A 20,124-nucleotide genomic window follows, 5' to 3' on the forward strand; every position below is an offset into this window, starting at 1 on the left:
TCGCTTAAGGACACACAGACACACAAAATAAAACCCAAATCGTTGAACCGAAAGAGTGAGTCATGCCAGCCAGGCCTCCGCTGAGCTAGTCAATTAAAGTTCAAGACCAATTCAGTGCTTTTCTTAGGCCCTGAAAGACTGTCTGACTTTTGTCCCAACTTTTTTCTAAGAGAAAAAAATAGACAAATAAAAGTATATGCTGGCTTCCGGACAAGTTGATGTCTCTTAGGTTTCTTCTCATTAGGAGTTTTTAATCTTCCTTCAGCGGCATATTAAAGAACTGATTGGGTTGCTCCTGAGGAGGTTGTCAGTCATCCTGTGAACTTTCCATGTAGGTTACTGTTTCATCCTGTCAATGCTTTCTTCATCGTATCATGTAGTGTGTGCTCTAGAAACATTTTGTGAGTCCGGATATTTTTTTCCTGAGTGCTCTCATTGTTTTCTTTTAACAGGGAACGGGTATGGCAATCCCCGAAACTCACCAGGTCTGCTGGTCTCACCTGGTAACTTGAACAAGAATATGCAAGCGAAATCTCCTCCCCCCATGAATTTAGGGATGAATAACCGTAAACCAGACCTCCGAGTTCTTATTCCACCAGGCAGCAAGAATACGATGCCATCAGTGGTAATGTGAAATTCCATGTTAAATAAATGTTGATAATGTTTTGTATACGCTTTGCTGTTTTTGTGTTTGTCTGACTTGATGGGTTACTTGCCCGTTCCCAGAAAATCAACATGTCAGGTGCTGTTGCTGCAGCCCTGCTTGGATTTAGCTATTATTTCTGGTAACTGGTTTGCTTTTCCCTTTTCCATGGGGAAAAAAAAAAAAAAAAAGAGAACCAACATCTAATAAACTCCATTATCAGGCTGCTGTTCTGGGGCAAAGAAAACATTCCCTTTTAAGGCCCCCAATTTATAATTAGAAAAAAAAATCATTACCTAGTACTCTGCTTATGGGATGTATGATTTGACCATTGGTAGAACCAAACTCACAGAGTGAGGTATTTCATAAGATTTTTACAGGATTGAACTAAATAAGTATGCTCTTAAGGTGCTGACAGTGAAAAATCTTTTTCATAATTTCTAAATGAACTCTCTCCCGTTAATTGGCATTTCTTCTCTTAGGTATATTGCAGTGATAATGTTTAATACATCACATGCCTGTGCAGTGCCTCAGTTCTCCTTTCCAGATATGTGTTTAATGCCAGTAATTACCTCTCAAAAACAAATTGCCTTAAAATTCTAGGCAATTGAGAACAAAGGTTATATTTACCATCAAAAAAAAAGTTGTGGCACTTATAAGAATAAATATGAAATATAAATAATATCCCTGGAAGCTATCATTTTTCCTTCTCCTGGGTCTGAAGGACTAAGGTGAAGATAATCCTGTGGGCCCAAATTCAACAACAAAGAGACTTACATCCGTGTTCTCCAAATTAGCTTTGCTTAAGAGCGAGAGAACATTTAAAACCAAGATTCAGTAGACAAATTTAGATCATTCTGCAAACACGTTTTTTTTTTTTTCTTTCTCTGCTCTGTGGCAAGCTTCAGGGTAAAACGGTCCTGCAAGCTGATTAGTTTATTATGGCACAGTGCAGATTAATTTTGAATATCAACCCCCCAAAATTCACAAAATATGCAACATTCCCTTTGGAAAAGGCTGGGTCTAATAAATAAAACCTCCCACAGGCCATCACCAAGCAGTTTGGGCCACGCATGGCAGGCTGTCTCTATCAGCAGATTGATTCCAAGTGCCTTAAAACTGATGCTTTCCCAGGGATTCCATGAGCTGTGGGTCAGGTCTCTGTCAGTGCTAGCCAGGTGCAGTTGCCCCTTCCTCCAGCAAGTGCACTTTCAAAGTACCATCTTTTTTTTTTTTTTTTTCTCAAAATGTGGTGGTGAAATAATAAAGGTTGAAACCCTGACCTGTGCTGAAAATTGGATAGATTGTCTTCACGTTGGAGACAAACAGCTCATTAAAGAAAACAAAGAATATCTTTGTAAGGAGTTGTCTTTAGAGTCTGAGTTTTAAAGCTGTTTAAACTGTCATGCCTGTCAGAAGATGCTTTTCCTTTTGTTGAAAAGATTTTGCCCAAGTACAAATATTTACAGACACTAATTAATAAAACTCCTTCCCCATGCTCTCAGTCTGAGGATGTCGACCTGCTCTTGGTAAGTGGTGAGGGCGCATCCCTTCAGTGCTACGTGCAAGGAAAAACCCAAAGCAACTGTTAGGTAGAGAGGTGGCAGCAGTAACATGGAGAGATTTGGAGAGTCAGTGTGTGTCAACATTGATTATTTAGAAATAATTTCAAGTATCACTTACAGGTGAAATACCAGGTTATCTATTTTTCTGTTTTACCCTCTGTAAGTGAAGGGCCATGTTTTCAGTGTATTTTTGGATTTAATTTACAGTACAATTGTAACAAACAAATTTCCTCAGTTATTTAAAGCCACAAAAATACTTATCTTTCTAAGAATTAAATTCTCACGATATTTAAGTGTATATGAATATTTAATCTCCTTGCTCTAAGGAATTAAATATACACGTTAGCTGTTTTGCCATCTAGTTTGAGGGAAGTTTTAGAAGAATCTGAAAAAAAAAGTGGTCAGAGCACCACCTGCTGGTCAAAACATGGCATGAACCCTCTACCCATCTGCTCTGCTATATATACAACTGAACATAAAAACCACCGTGGTTGATTTTAATTTTTTTTTCAATTTGCATTTGAATAAAAACTGAAACAATGGAAGTACAGTATACATATTTCATCAGTTTTCAACATAGTCTGTTTTTACCCATAATAAAGCTATGCTACTTGTTACTAGTTCAGTTGCCTAGGAGATACTGATGTAATGGGTTACTATGGCAACAGCTGGTCTCTTGAAGGATTGTAAATGATAGGGTTGGCAGAGTTCATAGAGACACATGTTAAATGATTAATTTCATGAGATTTGTACCAACTTATCACTTTATGTGCAAAACTAATACTGAAATCTAGTGTTTTTAAGTTTTAAAAAAATCTATTCCATAATATCTTTTTATTTACTTTAAAAGAATCAAAGGATAAATAACTCCCAGTCTGCTCAGTCATTGGCTACCCCAGTGGTTTCCGTAGCAACTCCTACTTTACCAGGACAAGGGATGGGAGGCTATCCATCAGCCATTTCAACAACATATGGTACCGGTGAGTAGTTTTGCCATGTTCAAATAATACATTAAATACTTTCTATTAAAAAGCAAAGTGAAAATGATATTACCTATTAGTCTGTTAGGAAGCTTTATTTAATACCTGTGGTGCTCAGATCATTATACCATTACCTATTCATTACTAAGACAAAGTGAATATCCACATGACTCTTTCTTAGTGACCAAAAGTTTTGTTAACCCAACCTGAATTCAATGTAGAAGAACAATTTCAAGGAAAATGAGCTGTTTTTTTTTTTTTTTTTTAATGTAATACTGAAGCTGAAGCTCCAATACTTCAGCCAGAGCTAACTCATTGGAAAAGACCCTGATGCTGGGAAAGATGGGAGGGCTGGAGGAGAAAGCGGGGACAGAGGATGAGATGATTGGATGGCATCACCAATTCAATGGACATGAGTTTGAGCAAACTCTAGTAGACAGTGAAGGACAGGGAAGCCTGGCATGTTGCAATCCATGGGATCACAGAGTCGGACACAACTTAGTGACTGAACAATAGAAAGCTCACTTTCTCAGGATTGTTTAAAAAATGTTTCTAGATCATCAAATACTAGATACCTGCCTGTGATGCCAGATCGTAGTTCTAATAAACTGAAATTGCTTTCTGTACTATGTTGAAGTTTTCATGGAATACTTAATTTTTGGTGCATAGTATATATCTCTTTTGAATTAAAATTGTCCCTAATGTTTTATCTCCCTCCCTGCCCAAATTTTTTTAAAGTGTATCATTCAATAATAGAATATTTTAAAGACTGAAAATGATCATCCTGTTCTCCATTTGGTAACTTCCAAATTAATTCTTTTGCCTTCTTCTCTTGTCTTTGCTCTAGAGTACTCTCTGAGTAGTGCAGACCTGTCATCTCTCTCTGGCTTTAACACTGCCAGCGCTCTTCATCTTGGGTCAGTAACTGGCTGGCAACAACAGCACCTACACAACATGCCACCGTCCGCCCTCAGCCAGCTGGGGTAAGCAATATTACTTCTTTCATAACACACTTTCATAAATGCGTTTTTGAAGTGACAAATGGCAACCTCTAAGTTTGTGCTCTAATGTCCCTTTAGAGGATGTGAGTTTCTGTTCGATCAAAATCTGAAAATAATTATCAGGTTAATATCTTTCACATGGCTTAAATATCACTTTCTTTCTTCTTTATGAGGAGGGGGAGCTCTGTGATAATAGGACATTTTATTTTCCTATTTGAGAGTCTTTTTTGCTTCACATAAACCACATAGTTCTTAATGTGATTAGCATAGTTAGCCTATTACTCAGAGGGTCATCTATTCCACTGATATACAGACTTCATATATTCATAATATACTCATAATGTAGTTGTGTATTCGTAGATATTGTATGAATATACATATATGTATATGTACACACACACACTAATTATTTAAATTGGGGTATAAAAATAGTTTCAGTTGTTTTCTGAAGTCAGACGGTGTCTGTTTTCTGCCCCCTTGTGGTACTTTTGAGATATGTCTATATTATAGAAGTAACTCCTGTCATTTATCAATGGAAAGGTTCAAATCTTAAAAAGCCCTAAATTCACAAATAATACTGCTTATAAAACCATTAGTTTTATCTTTAAGTTTAAAATATGAACCAAAGACTTGACTTTCAGTTTAAGAACTCCAAAACTACAGTTAATTTTCAAAAGAAAATACAAGGAGGATATAAAATATTTAAAGATAACCCATTTCTATATGTTAGAAAAATGCTATTTGTTTACTCCACTTTTACCCTTCTGCTGAGTCATTTGGTTAAAATAGTTAGCTAGTTCTATGTTCATATTCTAAGGAGACAATGAGAATAAAATCCTGATTAGAATAAAAATTACTGATTGATATCAGAGCTTCTCTTACCCCTCTCCAGCCCCACTAGCTTTCACATGCTTATGTGCATTTTCCTCACTAATCACTATTGTTGAAACTCTAACCTAAAAATAAAATAAATTCTCTTCACACTGTTGCTCTGCTTCCTTGAAAGATTAACTTTGAAGATATATCACATATTGATCAAGAACACAATATCTCTTTTTAGGATAACATTTAAATTTTGCTAGAAATGTTTAACTATCCAAATAGACATGTATTGCAATAACTTTGTCAGGTAATTGCCACTAAGTCCATCGCACCAACAGGCATTCTTAAAATCATGCACACGGCACTGTGTTTCTATGATTCAGCAGTAAATCCACCGTTTATTGCTTTTTGTCAAAAGTAAAGGTCCCCATTCCTGTTTTTCACAAAATTCATCCATTATAGGACTAGCTCTCCTTAGAGGTTATGTGTCAAAAGTCATATTATTTTCTCTGATATGGCTTTCTTTTGTTTTCAGTAACACCTGACAATTTGCATTTTTACATAGAAAATACATGGATTTATGTATTTTAACTACCCTACCATTTTTTAATTCGCTTCTGGGAAGAGAATTTTATTTTATTTTATTCTACATGGGAAGAATCTAATTCTCTGCTGCCCTTAATAGCAGCTTCAGTAAATGAGAAAGAAGGGACAGCCCTGGACTAGTGAGGAACTGAATTACAGCAGTCAAGGATGGGGCATTTTGTTTAGTTCCGGTTGCTTTCAACACCAATTCTCATGGTGCACGAGTTGACTCTGAATTTAGTCTATGTGTTTTTATTGCACTTAATCACTTCCCTTATCCCTCAAATAGATACCCCTTCCAGGCCTTCTAATTTTGGCCTGCCTGCCTTTCTTCTCTCCTCCCTTCCTTCCTTCCTTCCTTCCTTTCTCAGACCCTCCACCAGCACACTCATACACACACGCAGAGTAGTTTTCAAACGGAGATTCCTTCAGATGGATCAGCCTGTGCTCACGCAATTAAATCTTACACTCAAAAAGAAAACAATCCCAAGTTACAATATTTATGTAAAATAAATTATATGAGCTACCTTTATTCCTTACAATGTCAGTCACTTTTTGAAAAATTGATATTTTCCCAAGCCAAACTAGTCTCAAATACTTGTGTGGTGAATTCACATTCTTTCCAGTAGATACAGTGTTCAAAGCAGAGTAAAATATCTTTCAGCCCACCAAAGCAGATATTCCCCACAGCCCAAGAGGGTCACCACGATTCTTTCTCAGACTTAAACTGTGAAAGAGATCTTCGTATTTTGCTCATGGAAATACCTTTAAATCCTCAAAACTATACTGTTAGCACTCTCTAGTATCTGATTTTATCTAAGCAGGTTGGAAAAATAGCATAAACTGACCAGATACAGGGGATAGAGCAGACTAGAAGGAACTTGCCATCAAGGGTTAGCAAAAGTCATCCTCATACTAATATTTGAGAAAATGACCCTCAAATGTTTTGGTGTTTTTCCAAAAAGACAACCTATCTTCTAGAAGCATGTCCATCATCATGCTTTATCATTGTGGGTATTCAGTACACACTGAGAGATGACTTTAAGACGATTTTAAAAGGGTTAGGTTAAATACAGTTGGATAGTCTAATTTCCAGGCGGGGGCAGTAAGAAATTTGAACAAAGCTCTCCAGTCATGTTTCATTTCTGAACACCATGGGGAAGGTAGGTGTTTTCCCAGCTGGAAGGAAGGCTTCTCCAGTAGCTGGAATCCTACAGCAGGGCTGGATGTGGGAACTTGCTTATCTGGCTTCTGTCTCCCACGCACCTCCTCATCACCCACACATAGGAAGTATCTCACAGTTATCTGTATCTGTATCAAAACTGCGTTCTCAAGAACAAGTAGACCAACATGCTTATCTCTGAGTCTAGTATAGCTAAGTGATGTTCAATTCAGTTCAGTTACTCAGTCATGTCCGACTCTTTGTGACCCCATGGACTGTAGCACATCAGGCTTCCCTGTCTATCACCAACTCTTGGAGGCTACCCAGACTCATTTCCATAGAGTCAGTGATGCCATCCAACCATCTAATCCTCTGTCATCTCCTTCTCTTCCCGCCTTCAATCTTTCCCAGCATCAGGGTTTTTCCCAGTGAGTCATGGCCAAAGTATTGGACTTTCAGCTTCAGCATCAATCCTTCCAATGAATATTCAGGACTGATTTCCTTTAGGATGGACTGGTTGGATCTCCTTGTAGACCAAGGGACTCTCAAGAGTCTTCTCCAACCCCATAGTCTAAAAATATCAATGCTTTGGTGTTCAGCTTCTTTATAGTCCAACTCTCACATCCATACATGACTACTGGAAAAGCCATAGCTTTGACTAGACAGACTTTTGTTGGCAAAGTAATGTCTCTGCTTTTTAATATGCTGTCTAGCTTGGTCATAGCTTTTCTTACAAGGAATAAGCGTCTTTTAATTTCATGGCTGCAGTCACCATCTGCATTGATTTTGGAGCCCAAAAAAATAAAGTCTCTCACTGTTTCCATTATTTCCCCATCTATTTGCCATGAAGTGATGGGACCACGTGCCATGATCTTAGTTTTCTGAATGTTGAGTTTTAAGCCAACTTTTTCACTCTCCTCTTTTACCTTTATTAAGAGGCTCTTTAGTTCTTCTTTACTTTCTGCTATAAGGGTGGTGTCATCTGCATATCTGAGGTTATTGATATTTCTCCCAGCAGTCTTGATTCCAGCTTGTGCTTCATCCAGCCTGGCATTTCACATGATGTACTCTGCATAGAAGTTAGATAAGCAGGGTGACAATATACAGCCTTGATGTACTCATTAAGTGATGTTAATGTTCCTCTTTCTTTTCAAGAACATACTTCTTTGATAATGGAGACTAGGCAATTAAACATCATTCTGTTCTGAATCCCATTGCACAGTATAATGAAGCTGAACCTAAGATATCATTTATAATTCATTACTGTGAATTCAGTGTCCCCAGAACTGCTCAAAATGCTTCATTAATGCTTTCAGTGTCAAATGAAATGCCACCAACTAAGTTTATCTTATCTTGGGGACTAGCCTATTTGTTTGAAGAAAAGGATAAACAATAAGTATTGTATCTTTTTTGAGGAAGAGATATAGCAAAATCTCTACAAGCCAGCTGACTTTGGGAGAAGAGTGAATAAGTAGAAAAAGCAGCTTCCAAAAGCTGTGTTAAAGAAATATCATTTCAATTATGTTTTGCTCAGTCTATTGAGATTAACTGCTTATACTGGTTCAACTTACCAAATATTGTTTTCTAATTTTTCATGTCACCCTGCCTGTGAAGATACAATCTAAATGTCAGAGGGCAGACAAAAGTATTTATTGATATGCCACTTTATTTTCAGACACTTAATTGACATTCATCATTAAACAGTTGTGTGACTCATAGTAGAAGCATTTAATTAAATTTTAGTGAAATAGTCTTTCTCATCCAGAGCCAGGAAAATTCTTTCTTCCAGAAATCAAAAGATGATTTCCTCTCACATCAAAATGAATCATTAAGTAACTCTGAACCAAGATAAAATAGTTCACCACTATGGATCCTTTTGAAATACAGGCTCTCTCCCCTCATTTCAATATCTTCTTTATTTAAAGATTATTTAATTAAAACCCTTAGAGAATTAGTATACTAACAGACAGTGTAAAATAAAAGCAAGAAATAAATAAAAGTATAAACAGGTGATTGAAAATGACACTCCATGTGGTATCTTGATACAAATGCTGAGACTGCTTTGATTCTGTAAGATTATAAAAGCAAAGGAAAGCAAGCCTTATTAAGGAAACAAACAATTCTCCTTTATGTTAATCTCAACATTAGCTCATCTGTTAATAAAAGTAGGAAAGTAATTCTTTGCCAGTAGGTGGTGCTTTTGTATAAAACATCACTCAAAGATAAGCTCATTTCTAATTTTGTATCTCTTTATAACTTGAACCTGAATTGCATCTCCGAAAAACCAAGCCCCAAGTTATTCCTCTTTTTCCTCTGAAATATATACCCATTTTCTCACTGCTTACAATGACAGTTTTAGTACTGAATACCATCTGATTCTCTTCATTGGAAAGTGACATAGTTATGTGCATGCATAGGTGGGTTTGCTCTCCTTTGTTTTAAATAGGTGTGTCTGTATGGATTATTCTTTACCTCAACTCTCCTCTGAAAAAGAGATGTCTGCTCCCTGTTGACAATATGGGCTACTAACACTGACTCTAGCCGTGAATGTCAGTCCACTTAGAACATAAGAACAATACAAGCATCTTAAAATTGATGTCAGCAATATTACTATGGTTTATACTGATCAAAGTCATTGTGATTGCTAGTCTATGCCTAAAGCCTTAATGCTTTTCCCTTCACAACCTCAAGTATCAAATTCTCCCATATTTTGGAAGAAGGGCAAGTTATGCTGTCCTGAAATTAAGGGGGATTAAGGGTTATAAACACCATAAAACCACAGTAAATCCTTCTTTACAACATGCATCAACTAATGACAATAATAAATTAGAGGAGTGGTCTCCTTAGTATCTTTAGCAGGGAGAGACTAGCAATAGTTTTATTCAGGTAGTTGTGTGTAGTATTTTCATCCCATGTAACTGAGAAAACATGAAGAAAGTCAGATTCTCTTAACAGTTTTAGTGGGGTAGGAAGTCTGAGTGTTTTTAAGCCAGTACTGAAAATTTCCTTCCCCATTTTTCCCCCTCCCAAGCTTTTCATCAGAAATGCTTATGGGTAGCATTTTATGGATTCTATTTATTTGAAATTTGAATTCTCTTCACTTTTTCTGAAGACTAGGCAACTTAATGTGTGTATTAAAATGAGGGAAACATTTATATCCCTAGTAAGCAATTTACAGTAATTTTCAAACACAGGTATTACCAAATCAAAGAAGTCTTAATTCAGAACCTAAACCCTGTATCGTTAACTCTTGGATGATATTTTGGAACTAGTCTGGGGAGAAATTCTAGAGACATAGAAAATGCTTTTTCCGGGGTGTCTTGTTAAGAGCTTCCTGAAGCTGTAACCTGTACATTTAGGGAGACTAGAGGTATCATTCAGAGGCCTGGACCAGTTAAACGCGGTCATTATTACCAGGCAAATCAACAAAAGCATCCCAATCGCTCGAAGAAGGCGATGCCCCCAAGTGCTTTCAAGCACCTGGCTCTCCTCCCCTGGGCATGCTCTGATGTCGCTGCAAATCTTTAAGCTGATGTTTTATGTAATTGTGAGTTCCTGGGGGCTCCAGGCCTCCTCAATCTGTAACTGGGTTTCCTTTCCTCCTACAGAGCTTGCACTAGCACTCATTTATCTCAGAGTTCAAATCTCTCCCTGCCTTCTACTCAAAGCCTCAACATCAAGTCAGAACCTGTTTCTCCTCCTAGAGACCGTACCACCACCCCTTCGAGATACCCACAACACACGCGCCACGAGGCGGGGAGATCTCCTGTTGACAGCTTGAGCAGCTGTAGCAGTTCCTACGACGGCAGCGACCGAGAGGATCACCGGAACGAATTCCACTCCCCCATTGGACTCACCAGACCTTCGCCGGACGAAAGGGAAAGTCCCTCAGTCAAGCGCATGCGACTCTCTGAAGGATGGGCAACATGATCAGATTATTACTTAATAGTTTTTTTTTTTTTCTTGCAGTGTGTGTGTGTGCTATACCTTAATGGGGAAGGGGGGTCGATATGCATTATATGTGCTGTGTGTGGAAAAAAAAAAAAGTCAGGTACTCTGTTTTGTAAAAGTACTTTTAAATTGCCTCAGTGATACAGTATAAAGATAAACAGAAATGCTGAGATAAGCTTAGCACTTGAGTTGTACAACAGAACACTTGTACAAAATAGATTTTAAGGCTAACTTCTTTTCACTGTTGTGCTCCTTTGCAAAATGTATGTTACAATAGATAGTGTCATGTTGCAGGTTCAACGTTATTTACATGTAAATAGACAAAAGGAAACATTTGCCAAAAGCGGCAGATCTTTACTGAAAGAGAGAGCAGCTGTTATGCAACATATAGAAAAGTGTATAGATGTTTTTGGACAGACCCGGCAAAGGGTGGCCACGGTTAAACGTTAGGAACACACCAGGTCACCTAATACCCACCCCGAGAACGCTCACAAACCTGCAGGCACATCCTTGACGTATGGCACTCATGAAACAAGGATCGATGACCATTAAAAGAGGACCATACCTATTTTTAAAAAATGTGGAGTTTGAGGGCTAACGTATTTAATTAAATAAATAAATAAATCTGGGTCTGCATCTCTTATTAAATAAAAATATAAAAATATGTACATTACATTTTGCTTATTTTCATATAAAAGGTAAGACAGAGTTTGCAAAGCATTTGTGGCTTTTTGTAGTTTACTTAAGCCAAAATGTGTTTTTTTCCCCCTTGATAGCTTCGCTAATATTTTAAAACAGTCCTGTAAAAAAACCAAAAAGGACTTTTTGTATAGAAAGCACTACCCTACCCAAGCCATGAGGAACTCCATGCTTTGCTAACCAAGATAACTGTTTTCTCTTTGTAGAAGTTTTGTTTTTGAAATGTGTATTTCTAATTATATAAAATATTAAGAATCTTTTAAAAAATCTGTGAAATTAACATGCTTGTGTATAGCTTTCTAATATATATAATATTATGGTAATAGCAGAAGTTTTGTTATCTTAATAGCGGGAGGGGGGTATATTTGTGCAGTTGCACATTTGAGTAACTATTTTCTTTCTGTTTTCTTTGACTCTGCATACATTTTATAAGTTCAAGGTCAGCTGTCAAAAGGATAACCTGTGGGATTAGAACATATCACATTGCAACACCCTAAATTGTTTTTAATCCATTAGCAATCTATTGGGTCAACTGACTTCCATTGTATATACTAATTAGTTTCTTTCATGCTATTTTTTGTTTTTGTTTTTGCATTTTTATCAAATGCAGGGCCCCTTTCTGATCTCACCATTTCACCAAGCATCTTGGAATTCAGTAAGTGAATAAATACCCTAAACTTGCCCATATCCTAAATTTTCTGGTTGGTTTTCAGCCTAGAATTTGATAATGCTTTTAAGAAATATGCCCAGAGTAGAGAGCTGTGTCGGGGCACATGTCCTGCCAATATAGCCCTAGAAACAAGTGATATGGAGTTTGCTTGATGCATGAGTTATAAATTCCCACAGAAGAAAAATGTGAAAGACTGGGTGCTAGATAAGAAGGAAGCAGGAAAAGGGATAGTTGCTTCGTCATCCGTTTTTAATTATTTTAACTGACCCTCCACAATCTTGTCAGCAATATAGGACTGTTGAACAATCCCGATGTGTCAGGACCCCCAAATGTCACTTCTGCATAAAGCATGTATGTCATCTATTTTTTCTTCAATAAAGAGATTTAATAGCCATTTCAAGAAATCCCATTAAAGAACCTCTCTATGTCCCTTTTTTTTTTAATAATGATGACTCTTGTCTAATATTCGTCTATAAGGGATTAATTTTCAGACCCTTTAAAAAGTGAGTGCCATAAAAAAAAAAGTTGATATATATTGTTTAAAAGAGATTTCAGTCTAGGAACGATTTTTCCTTCTCTTGGAATGTGAAGATCTGTCGATTCATCTCCAATTGTACACACTGACGTGCACAGCAAAGAAGATGAGACAGTAAGACTGACACTCTATACCAGGTGTAGGGCATTTCTGATCCATTGTTTTCTTTTTCTTGCGTAGTTGCTATGTGTTTCTCCTTGTAAAAGGCTGCCACTGGGTGGCAAAAGCCAAGAGACCTTACTAACGAGGCTATATTTTTCTTAACTTGATCTGAAATCCACAATTAGACCACAATGCACCTTTGGTTGTATCCATATAGGATGCTAGCCTGCCTTGTACTAACGTTTTTATATACTAAATCAAACAAGAAAAACTCTATCAACCATTTCATCTATCCCACTCCTCAAGGTATCCATGAAACACAAAAGAAAAACATTTATGCAGAGGAAAAACAGAAAGTCATCCCTAAAAACACACACATTCACACGCAGGGGGAAAAACTAAGGAAAATCATTCTCCTCACCATAGACTTGATCCCATTCTTAACAATCCATCCTTACAACTTGATGTGTATAAAATATGCAAACGTCACAAATGTTATTTGTCATTTCAGAACACTTTATCAATAACTTACCACTGGGTGGGAAAGGGTCACTATGTGAAAATATGAAAAAATAGCCATATTAATTTTTTTTACCTGCAATTTGCCTCAGCAACAAAGAAAAAGTGATTTTCTAAATGCTGAAGATAAAGTAAGCTAAAGTACCAGCAGAAGCCTTGGCTATTCATAGCAGGTCTGACAATAGTTTTATAAGAACATGGAAAGAACAGAATCACTTGAGAATGGATGCCAGTCATCTCTTGTTCCCACCACTGAATTCATAGAAAGTGGTGGCAAGACAGCAAAGGGATAATCTGAGAATATTTTAAAGGTGATTTAATGAGAAGAAGCACAATTTTGATTGTGATGAGTCACTTTCTGTAAACATCGCTATCTTTGCCCTTATCTGTAATTTACCATTTGCTGTATTTGCAAAGCTAGTATGGTTTTGGGTTTTTATCATGGTAAATCCTTTGTATTCAGGAGTTTAGGGCAGAGCCCTGAGGGAGTATTATTTTACATAACCCATCCTAGAGCAACATTTTAGGCAACATTCTTCATTGCAAGTAAAAGAACCATAAGTGGCATTTTACACAGCTTTCAAGTATTGTTATATCTAGTCCTATTTTAGAAGATTTTTTGGTAATACTAAGCTTAAATACTGATAACACTGATGCAATATCTGCGAGCTGCACAACCTGTATGCATTGGTGCATGGAGGGCTGTTCATTTCAACCTTTTTTAAAATTGTGTTTTTTAGTAAAATGGCTTATTTTTTCCCAAAGGTGGAATTTAGCATTTTATAATGATGAATATAAAAATACCTGTCATCCTCAGATCATTTTAAAGTTAACTAAAGATTTTTTAAAATTCCAATACACTTTTTAAAAGAATGTCTGCCCTCTCACACTTTTATGTATTTATTTTTCCTACATACCCATCTTTTAATTTAGAGATAGCATTTTTTTCACCCCCTTTATCCTTGTGTTTGTTTTTCCAGAGAGTAAATGCTTTGTATTTCTTTCTTTCAAAAAAAAAAAAAAAAAAGGTGTTTTGTTTTTTTTTAAAGAAGCAGCCACTTGAACCCTCAATAAAGGCTGTTGCCTAAGCATGGCATACTTCATCTGTTCCCGTTCGTGCCATCTGCTGTGATGTCGTCACATATATGGCGTTAATTTCCTGCCACTCCAGATCTTTTGAAGATTGATGGAATACTGGTGTCTGTTAGAATGCTTCAGACTACAAGATGTAATTAAAGGCTTTCCTTAATATGTTTTAACCAAAGATGTGGAGCAATCCAGGCCACATATCTTCTACATTAAATTTGTCCATTTTGGTTATTTCCACAATCGAGTATTGCATTTTGCCTTCCCTGTTCATACCTCAAATTGATCCATACCTCAGTTTAATTCAGAGAGGTCAGCTAAGAGACGGATCCCATTGTGGTTTGAATGCAGAACCAGTGTTCTCTTTGAACGAAGCCGCCCTGGGTCACTGTAGGCATAGGACTTGGATTGCTTCAGATGGTTTGCTGTATCATTTTTCTTCTTTTTCTTTTTCTGGGGACTTGTTTCCATTAAATGACAGTGATTAAAATAGCTTGTAAATGAGGGCATACAAGCATTTGCAACAAATATTCAAATAGAGGCTCACAGCGGCATAAGCTGGACTTTGTCGCCACTAGATGACAAGATGTTATAACTAAGTTAAACTACATCTGTGTATCTCAAGGGACTTAATTCAGCTGTCTGTAGTGAATAAAAGTGGGGAATTTTCAAAAGTTTCTCCTGCTGGAAATAAGGTATAATTTGTATTTTGCAGACAATTCAGTAAAGTTACTGGCTTTCTTAGTGATGCAGTGTCTGTGGTGCATTTTTTTTAATGTTTGGCTGTTGAAATGTATTCCACTTTCTCTTGTTTTCTTAAAGCAGCTTTTCCCACAAGCACAAGTGAGCTTTCTAGTCTTCAACTCAAAATACTCAAAAGCCAGGGCATTTGTATTTTGCAGGGAAGGAGAATGTGAATTGGATCTCTGCTCTTGGGGTTATGTAGGTATACACCTAGTGTGGGAAGTTCGGGTTTCTCATCAAGTGATTCAACTCGTTATCAAATCAGTCCCATGATGATCTTTGATAAATTACTTCAATACATACACAGACTTTTCCAAAAGTCATTGTGCAAGGCAACCCCATGTTTAAAGCACTTCCAGACTTATTTTTCTTCATCAGAAAAGTGTTTTTAACCCAAAGCGGTTGAAACATAGGCGTCTATCTCAGTATTTGAGAGAATTAGTGGATCCATCCATTTTTAGAAACCATAAAGTATCTCCATTGGTGAAACTTAATTATAATTTCTATAGGAAATGTCCTTAGATCAACATAGAGATTAATTTAGGAACTGAAAAGGAAGTCAGGGAGGCACTGGCCAGCCAACTCAAGAACTGTTCTCTTCATCCATTGTCAACAAACATTTATTAAGCAACTATTAATATGTAATCTGGGGCTTCCCAGGGGGCTCACCTGCTTGTAGCTCAGGAGATACAAGAGACCATAGGTTCAATTCCTGAGTTGGGACGATCCGCTAGAGAAGGGCATGGCAACCCACCCTGGTATTCTTGCCTGGGAAATTAAGTGGACAGAGGAACCTGGCAGGCTACAGTCCATTGGATTGCATAAAGTCAGGCACAACTGAACAACTCAGCACAGCACAGCACACGCGTAACTCATGTGGCAGATTCCAGGATGAATGAAGATTAGCTCTTGCTCTTAATAAACTTAGAACCTAATAGGAGATTAAAAGACAAAAAATGGGTAGGGTGGGAGGAAGGCCCGGATGGAGAAGGACAGGGTGGCTTTGTGGGCCCAAGACCTCTGCAGTCCCACGTGGCCCTCCACTTTGCTTCTGTGGCCACCATCTGGATAATCTTTCAGTTTTGTAAGTGAAGTCATTTAGGACAATAGAGCGTGGGTGTGAGCAGAGGCGATTCGCAGAGACAAACGTGGAAAGTTTGACTTGTAGTAGCTTGAGAGGCACTTTGTCCTTGCTCTTTAAGAAAGGACACTTTCACTTTGCAGTGAGCCCTGGGAATTACTGGATGAGAGCGACCTACAAGGAGGAAATAGCAGGGACCACGGCACAGGGATGGGAGAGCAGGAGATAAGTTTGCAGGAATGGTGGCCCACCCTGTTTATAGTATCTGTAGGTGTTGGAGGAGGTTGTGGAGAGGTCACAACAACTAGTTGATCAGAGAGGTGGACTCGGGCAGCTCCTCACCCCCTCCCCTGTCCCTGGAAGGTACATTCTGCCCACAGTGGGGGCCGTTTTCAAGAATCCAGCCTTGAGAGAGCAAGGTGGTGTTGAGATCATCTGGACAGTACATTGATGAACCCAGTTAAGGCCTCTATCTAACCTTTTAAGGGAATTCCCTGGTGATCTAGTGGTTAGGACTCAGTGCTTTCACTGCCACGGTTCCAGCGTCATTCCCTGGTCAGGGAACTAAGATCACACAAGCCGCATGGCCAAAAAAAAAAAAAACCCTTTGAAGGTTCTGGTGGGCGGGTGCAGAGATTCACTTGTATTGCAGCCACCCAAGACAAGCCTGCTATGTAAGTTTCTTTACTTAGTAAACTTGCCACCCACCCGTCTGAAGTGACTTGCCTCTTTCTTTGCTCTCTCCTTCCCCTCTGTGTACAGAGGCAGGCAGGCTCCCACAACACTGCAAGAGTTGGTTGGGTGTCCAATTATACAATTGCAATTTTAAGAAGTCTAGGATTTTAGAAATGAAAGATTACAAGAGATGGAATTGTTAAAGTAGAGCAAATGATCAGGTTTATGGTAGGAGTGATGATGGAAAAGGAATTTATAGTTTCATGCTTAAATGCTGAGGAGCCCAGTAATGTTCAAATTGGATAAGGAGAAGTCATTGCTTTGCCAGGAAGGTAATTAATTCAAGTTTCCAGCCTGTGGAGTTTGAGTGATATCCAAGAAGAATATGAGAATTTTGTAGATATGGACTTGATCTCAGTTAATCTGAAAGTAAAGTTTCGGATGCTACTAACAGGGAGGTGATGGTGAAGGCTATGCCTTTGAATGAGTGTCAAGGGGAAGGGCAAGGGAGAGGGGAGAAGTAGGCTTGGAAGGGAATGTTGCAGAGGAGAGACCTACAGAGAAGGGACAAGGTCAAGAAATGTAGTTAGAAGGAAAACCCAAGAGTGCTCTCAAGGCAAGAAGAGGTTTCAAGAAAAGAAAAATCAGCGTTCGACAGTGTCCAGTGCTTTATTGCGGTCCCAGAGGAAGAAAATCAAGGAAAGGTGATATCTGAGAATAACTCAATAAAGTGGTTTGGGAGAGAGGAGAGACCGCAAGAGCTGGCCTAGCAGATGTGAGATTTTTGTTACCGAGTCCAAGCTTGCTCTGCTCGCCAAACAACAAGCCAGTGAATCCGACAGACAAGGGGTTGAGGCAAGGAAGAGACTGTAATAGGCGAGCTGGCTGACCCAGAAGAGGGCAGGCTAGCGCCTTGAAAAAACCATCTTCTGAGGGTCTGGATGCCAGGTTCTTTTATAGATCAGAGATGAGGGAGGTGAGGAAGCAAAGTAAAAAGGCCTTTAATTTTGCAAGCATCTAGAATGGAAATCTCAGGCAGGGGCTATGTTAATTTCTCCCTTCCTGCCATCTACAGGTGGACAGGCTTCTGACAAAGGCAATTTAGTGCAACAGGCGGCAGAGGGGCAGGATTTTCTGAGGCGAGCCATCCTGTATGATTGTAATAACAAAAGCAACGAAAAGCAAGTCAAAGAAGCATGGAGTCAGAATTGGCTTCTCCTCTGCAACAATTTCTGGCAGCAAGCATAAACTAATCTACGATATTTGTGGTTAAGAGAGCAGACATGAAGGGCTAGCAGGGTAAGGATCAAGGGAAAGGCCAGGTGGAAACTGTCTGTGTCTGTAGACTGGAAGAGACCTAAGGGGGCAGAACACAAACATGAACCTCCCTAGCCAAAGCCTGGAGGATCACGCTTTGTGTCCCACGGGTCCAATTTGGATGTGGTCGTTTTATTTCAATGATGTTTGGGAGTCTGGATTGAATAGAGTTATTGAATTTGATACATGAGATCGACCTAAAACAGAGCATCTCAGTTTTCACTTTGTGAATTGAGGAAGTCCTTTTTCCATTTTGTTTACATATTTTTGCGGTCTCTTTTCTACATGTTATCCTTACGGACAGACTCCGAAGCAAGATCCAGGGATGGGAGAGGAAAGTCAAGCTCACTTCCCCACTGTGTGTCTCCCTTGAATTCCCACTGTGTCTATTTGATATCTCCATCATCAAAAATAAGGCTATTCTTTTAACCTCGCCTCTTCTAGGTACAGTCTCTTTCCTGGGGGACCTCTGCCTGAGAGTTATGTCATGGTCCAGGCGCAGGTTGGAAAAGAATTTGCAGACATGAGACAGAATGAGAGGGAAGTAAAGTTGATTAGAGTGAGAGACACTGTTAGAACAGCAGACCAGCTCAAGGGAGAACCAACACTGAACAGGGGTCCTTAGTCCACTTTCATACCCAGGGTACAAGGAGCGGGATCAGGTCTTGCGGGTCATTTGCTGATTGGATGAGGCATGCATACTGGATGCGGGGAGAGTAGGGCAAATACCTTCTCCCTATGGGGTAGGAGGGCAGACAGGTTATACTGTTCCATTAGTAGTTACAGCATGGGGGAGGGAAGGACCATAAGGGTCTGGTTTTTCCATCCCTGTATTCCAAGACCCTCCTTGGTTTTATCTGCTCTTTCATCCTTGGGTCACCACAACTGATAGTCAGGAAAACAAGTAGGAAAATGTTCGTATTTTCTGGCCATAAAGTGGTTTCTGGTTTTAGCAACAGCCTTACTAGATCCTTAGCTCCATCACACCCCCGGTCTTGATCAGCTTACACTTGGGGAAGAACCTCAGCTCTAAAGCAACCATCTCTAGCAGCCAATCTCTGCTCTGGGCCAAATAGAAATCTTAGTCCCCTTTGAATCTAGTAACTGGAACAAAGGTCAGGCTGAAAGGAAGGAACATCTGTCCTAAGGAGTCTTGCCCTCGAGCACCAGTGCAGTTTATTTCCTCTTGTGCGAGGTCAATTCCCTTGTGCCCCCACCCCTCGCCCCACCCCAAAGAAAGCACAGATGCCTGCTGGTTGCAACAGTCAGGCAACCAGAGGAAATAAACCGCACTGCTGCGTGAGGACAAGACTCGTTATTGTGGATGTTGAGTACCTTCTCTGCAGTGAAATTGGCTTTCATTTTCTTGTTTTACCTGCTCAGTGACATTGGATGCTGTTTTCCCAGAGGTCATCTAGTCTCCCCAGTTGAGAATCAGACTAGCTTTGCTCCTTACAAGCTAAAGTAGCATTTGTCAAGTTACTAATTCCAAGTGTCAGTTTTCTCAGTTAAGACTTAAGTCCCAGTGTTGCTCCAAGGCCCAATTAAGACCGTCCTAGGTGACACTGAGGGTCGGACACGACTGAGCGACTTCACTTTCACTTTTCACTTTCATGCATTGAAGAAGGAAATGGCAACCCACTCCAGTGTTCTTGCCTGGAGAATCCCAGGGACGGGGGAGCCTGGTGGGCTGCCGTCTGTGGGGTCGCACAGAGTTGGACACTACTGAAGTGACTTAGCAGCAGGTGACACCACCCTTAAGGCAGAAAGTGAAGAGGAACTAAAAAGCCTCTTGAGGAAAGTGAAAGAGGAGAGTAAAAGAGTTGGCTTAAAGCTCAACATTCAGAAAACTAAGATCATGGCATCTGGTCCCATCACTTCATTGGAAATAGATGGGGAAGCAGTAGAAACACTGTCAGACTTTATTTTGGGGGCCTCCAAAATCACTGCAGATGGTGACTGCAGCCATGAAATTAAAAGACACTTA

The 20,124-nt window shown here is 39.1% G+C and overlaps 1 protein-coding gene across 10 annotated transcripts in view; it reads left to right on the forward strand.

The window, feature by feature from the left end:
- MEF2C (myocyte enhancer factor 2C) overlaps positions 1 to 15,068 on the forward strand; it is a 177,955-nt gene extending 162,887 nt beyond the window's left edge. For 5 of the 10 annotated variants that reach the window (XM_013965778.2, XM_013965777.2, XM_005683419.3 and 2 more), the window contains 5 exons: positions 453 to 625; positions 2,149 to 2,172; positions 3,059 to 3,188; positions 4,036 to 4,171; positions 10,367 to 15,068. In XM_013965778.2, coding sequence (XP_013821232.1) covers positions 453 to 625; positions 2,149 to 2,172; positions 3,059 to 3,188; positions 4,036 to 4,171; positions 10,367 to 10,688 — 785 coding nt within the window. In that variant the 3' untranslated portion in view covers positions 10,689 to 15,068. 10 annotated transcript variants of the gene reach the window in all.

The sequence above is a fragment of the Capra hircus genome, chromosome 7, assembly GCF_001704415.2.
Source record: "Capra hircus breed San Clemente chromosome 7, ASM170441v1, whole genome shotgun sequence".
Classification (NCBI taxonomy): Eukaryota; Metazoa; Chordata; class Mammalia; order Artiodactyla; family Bovidae; genus Capra; species Capra hircus.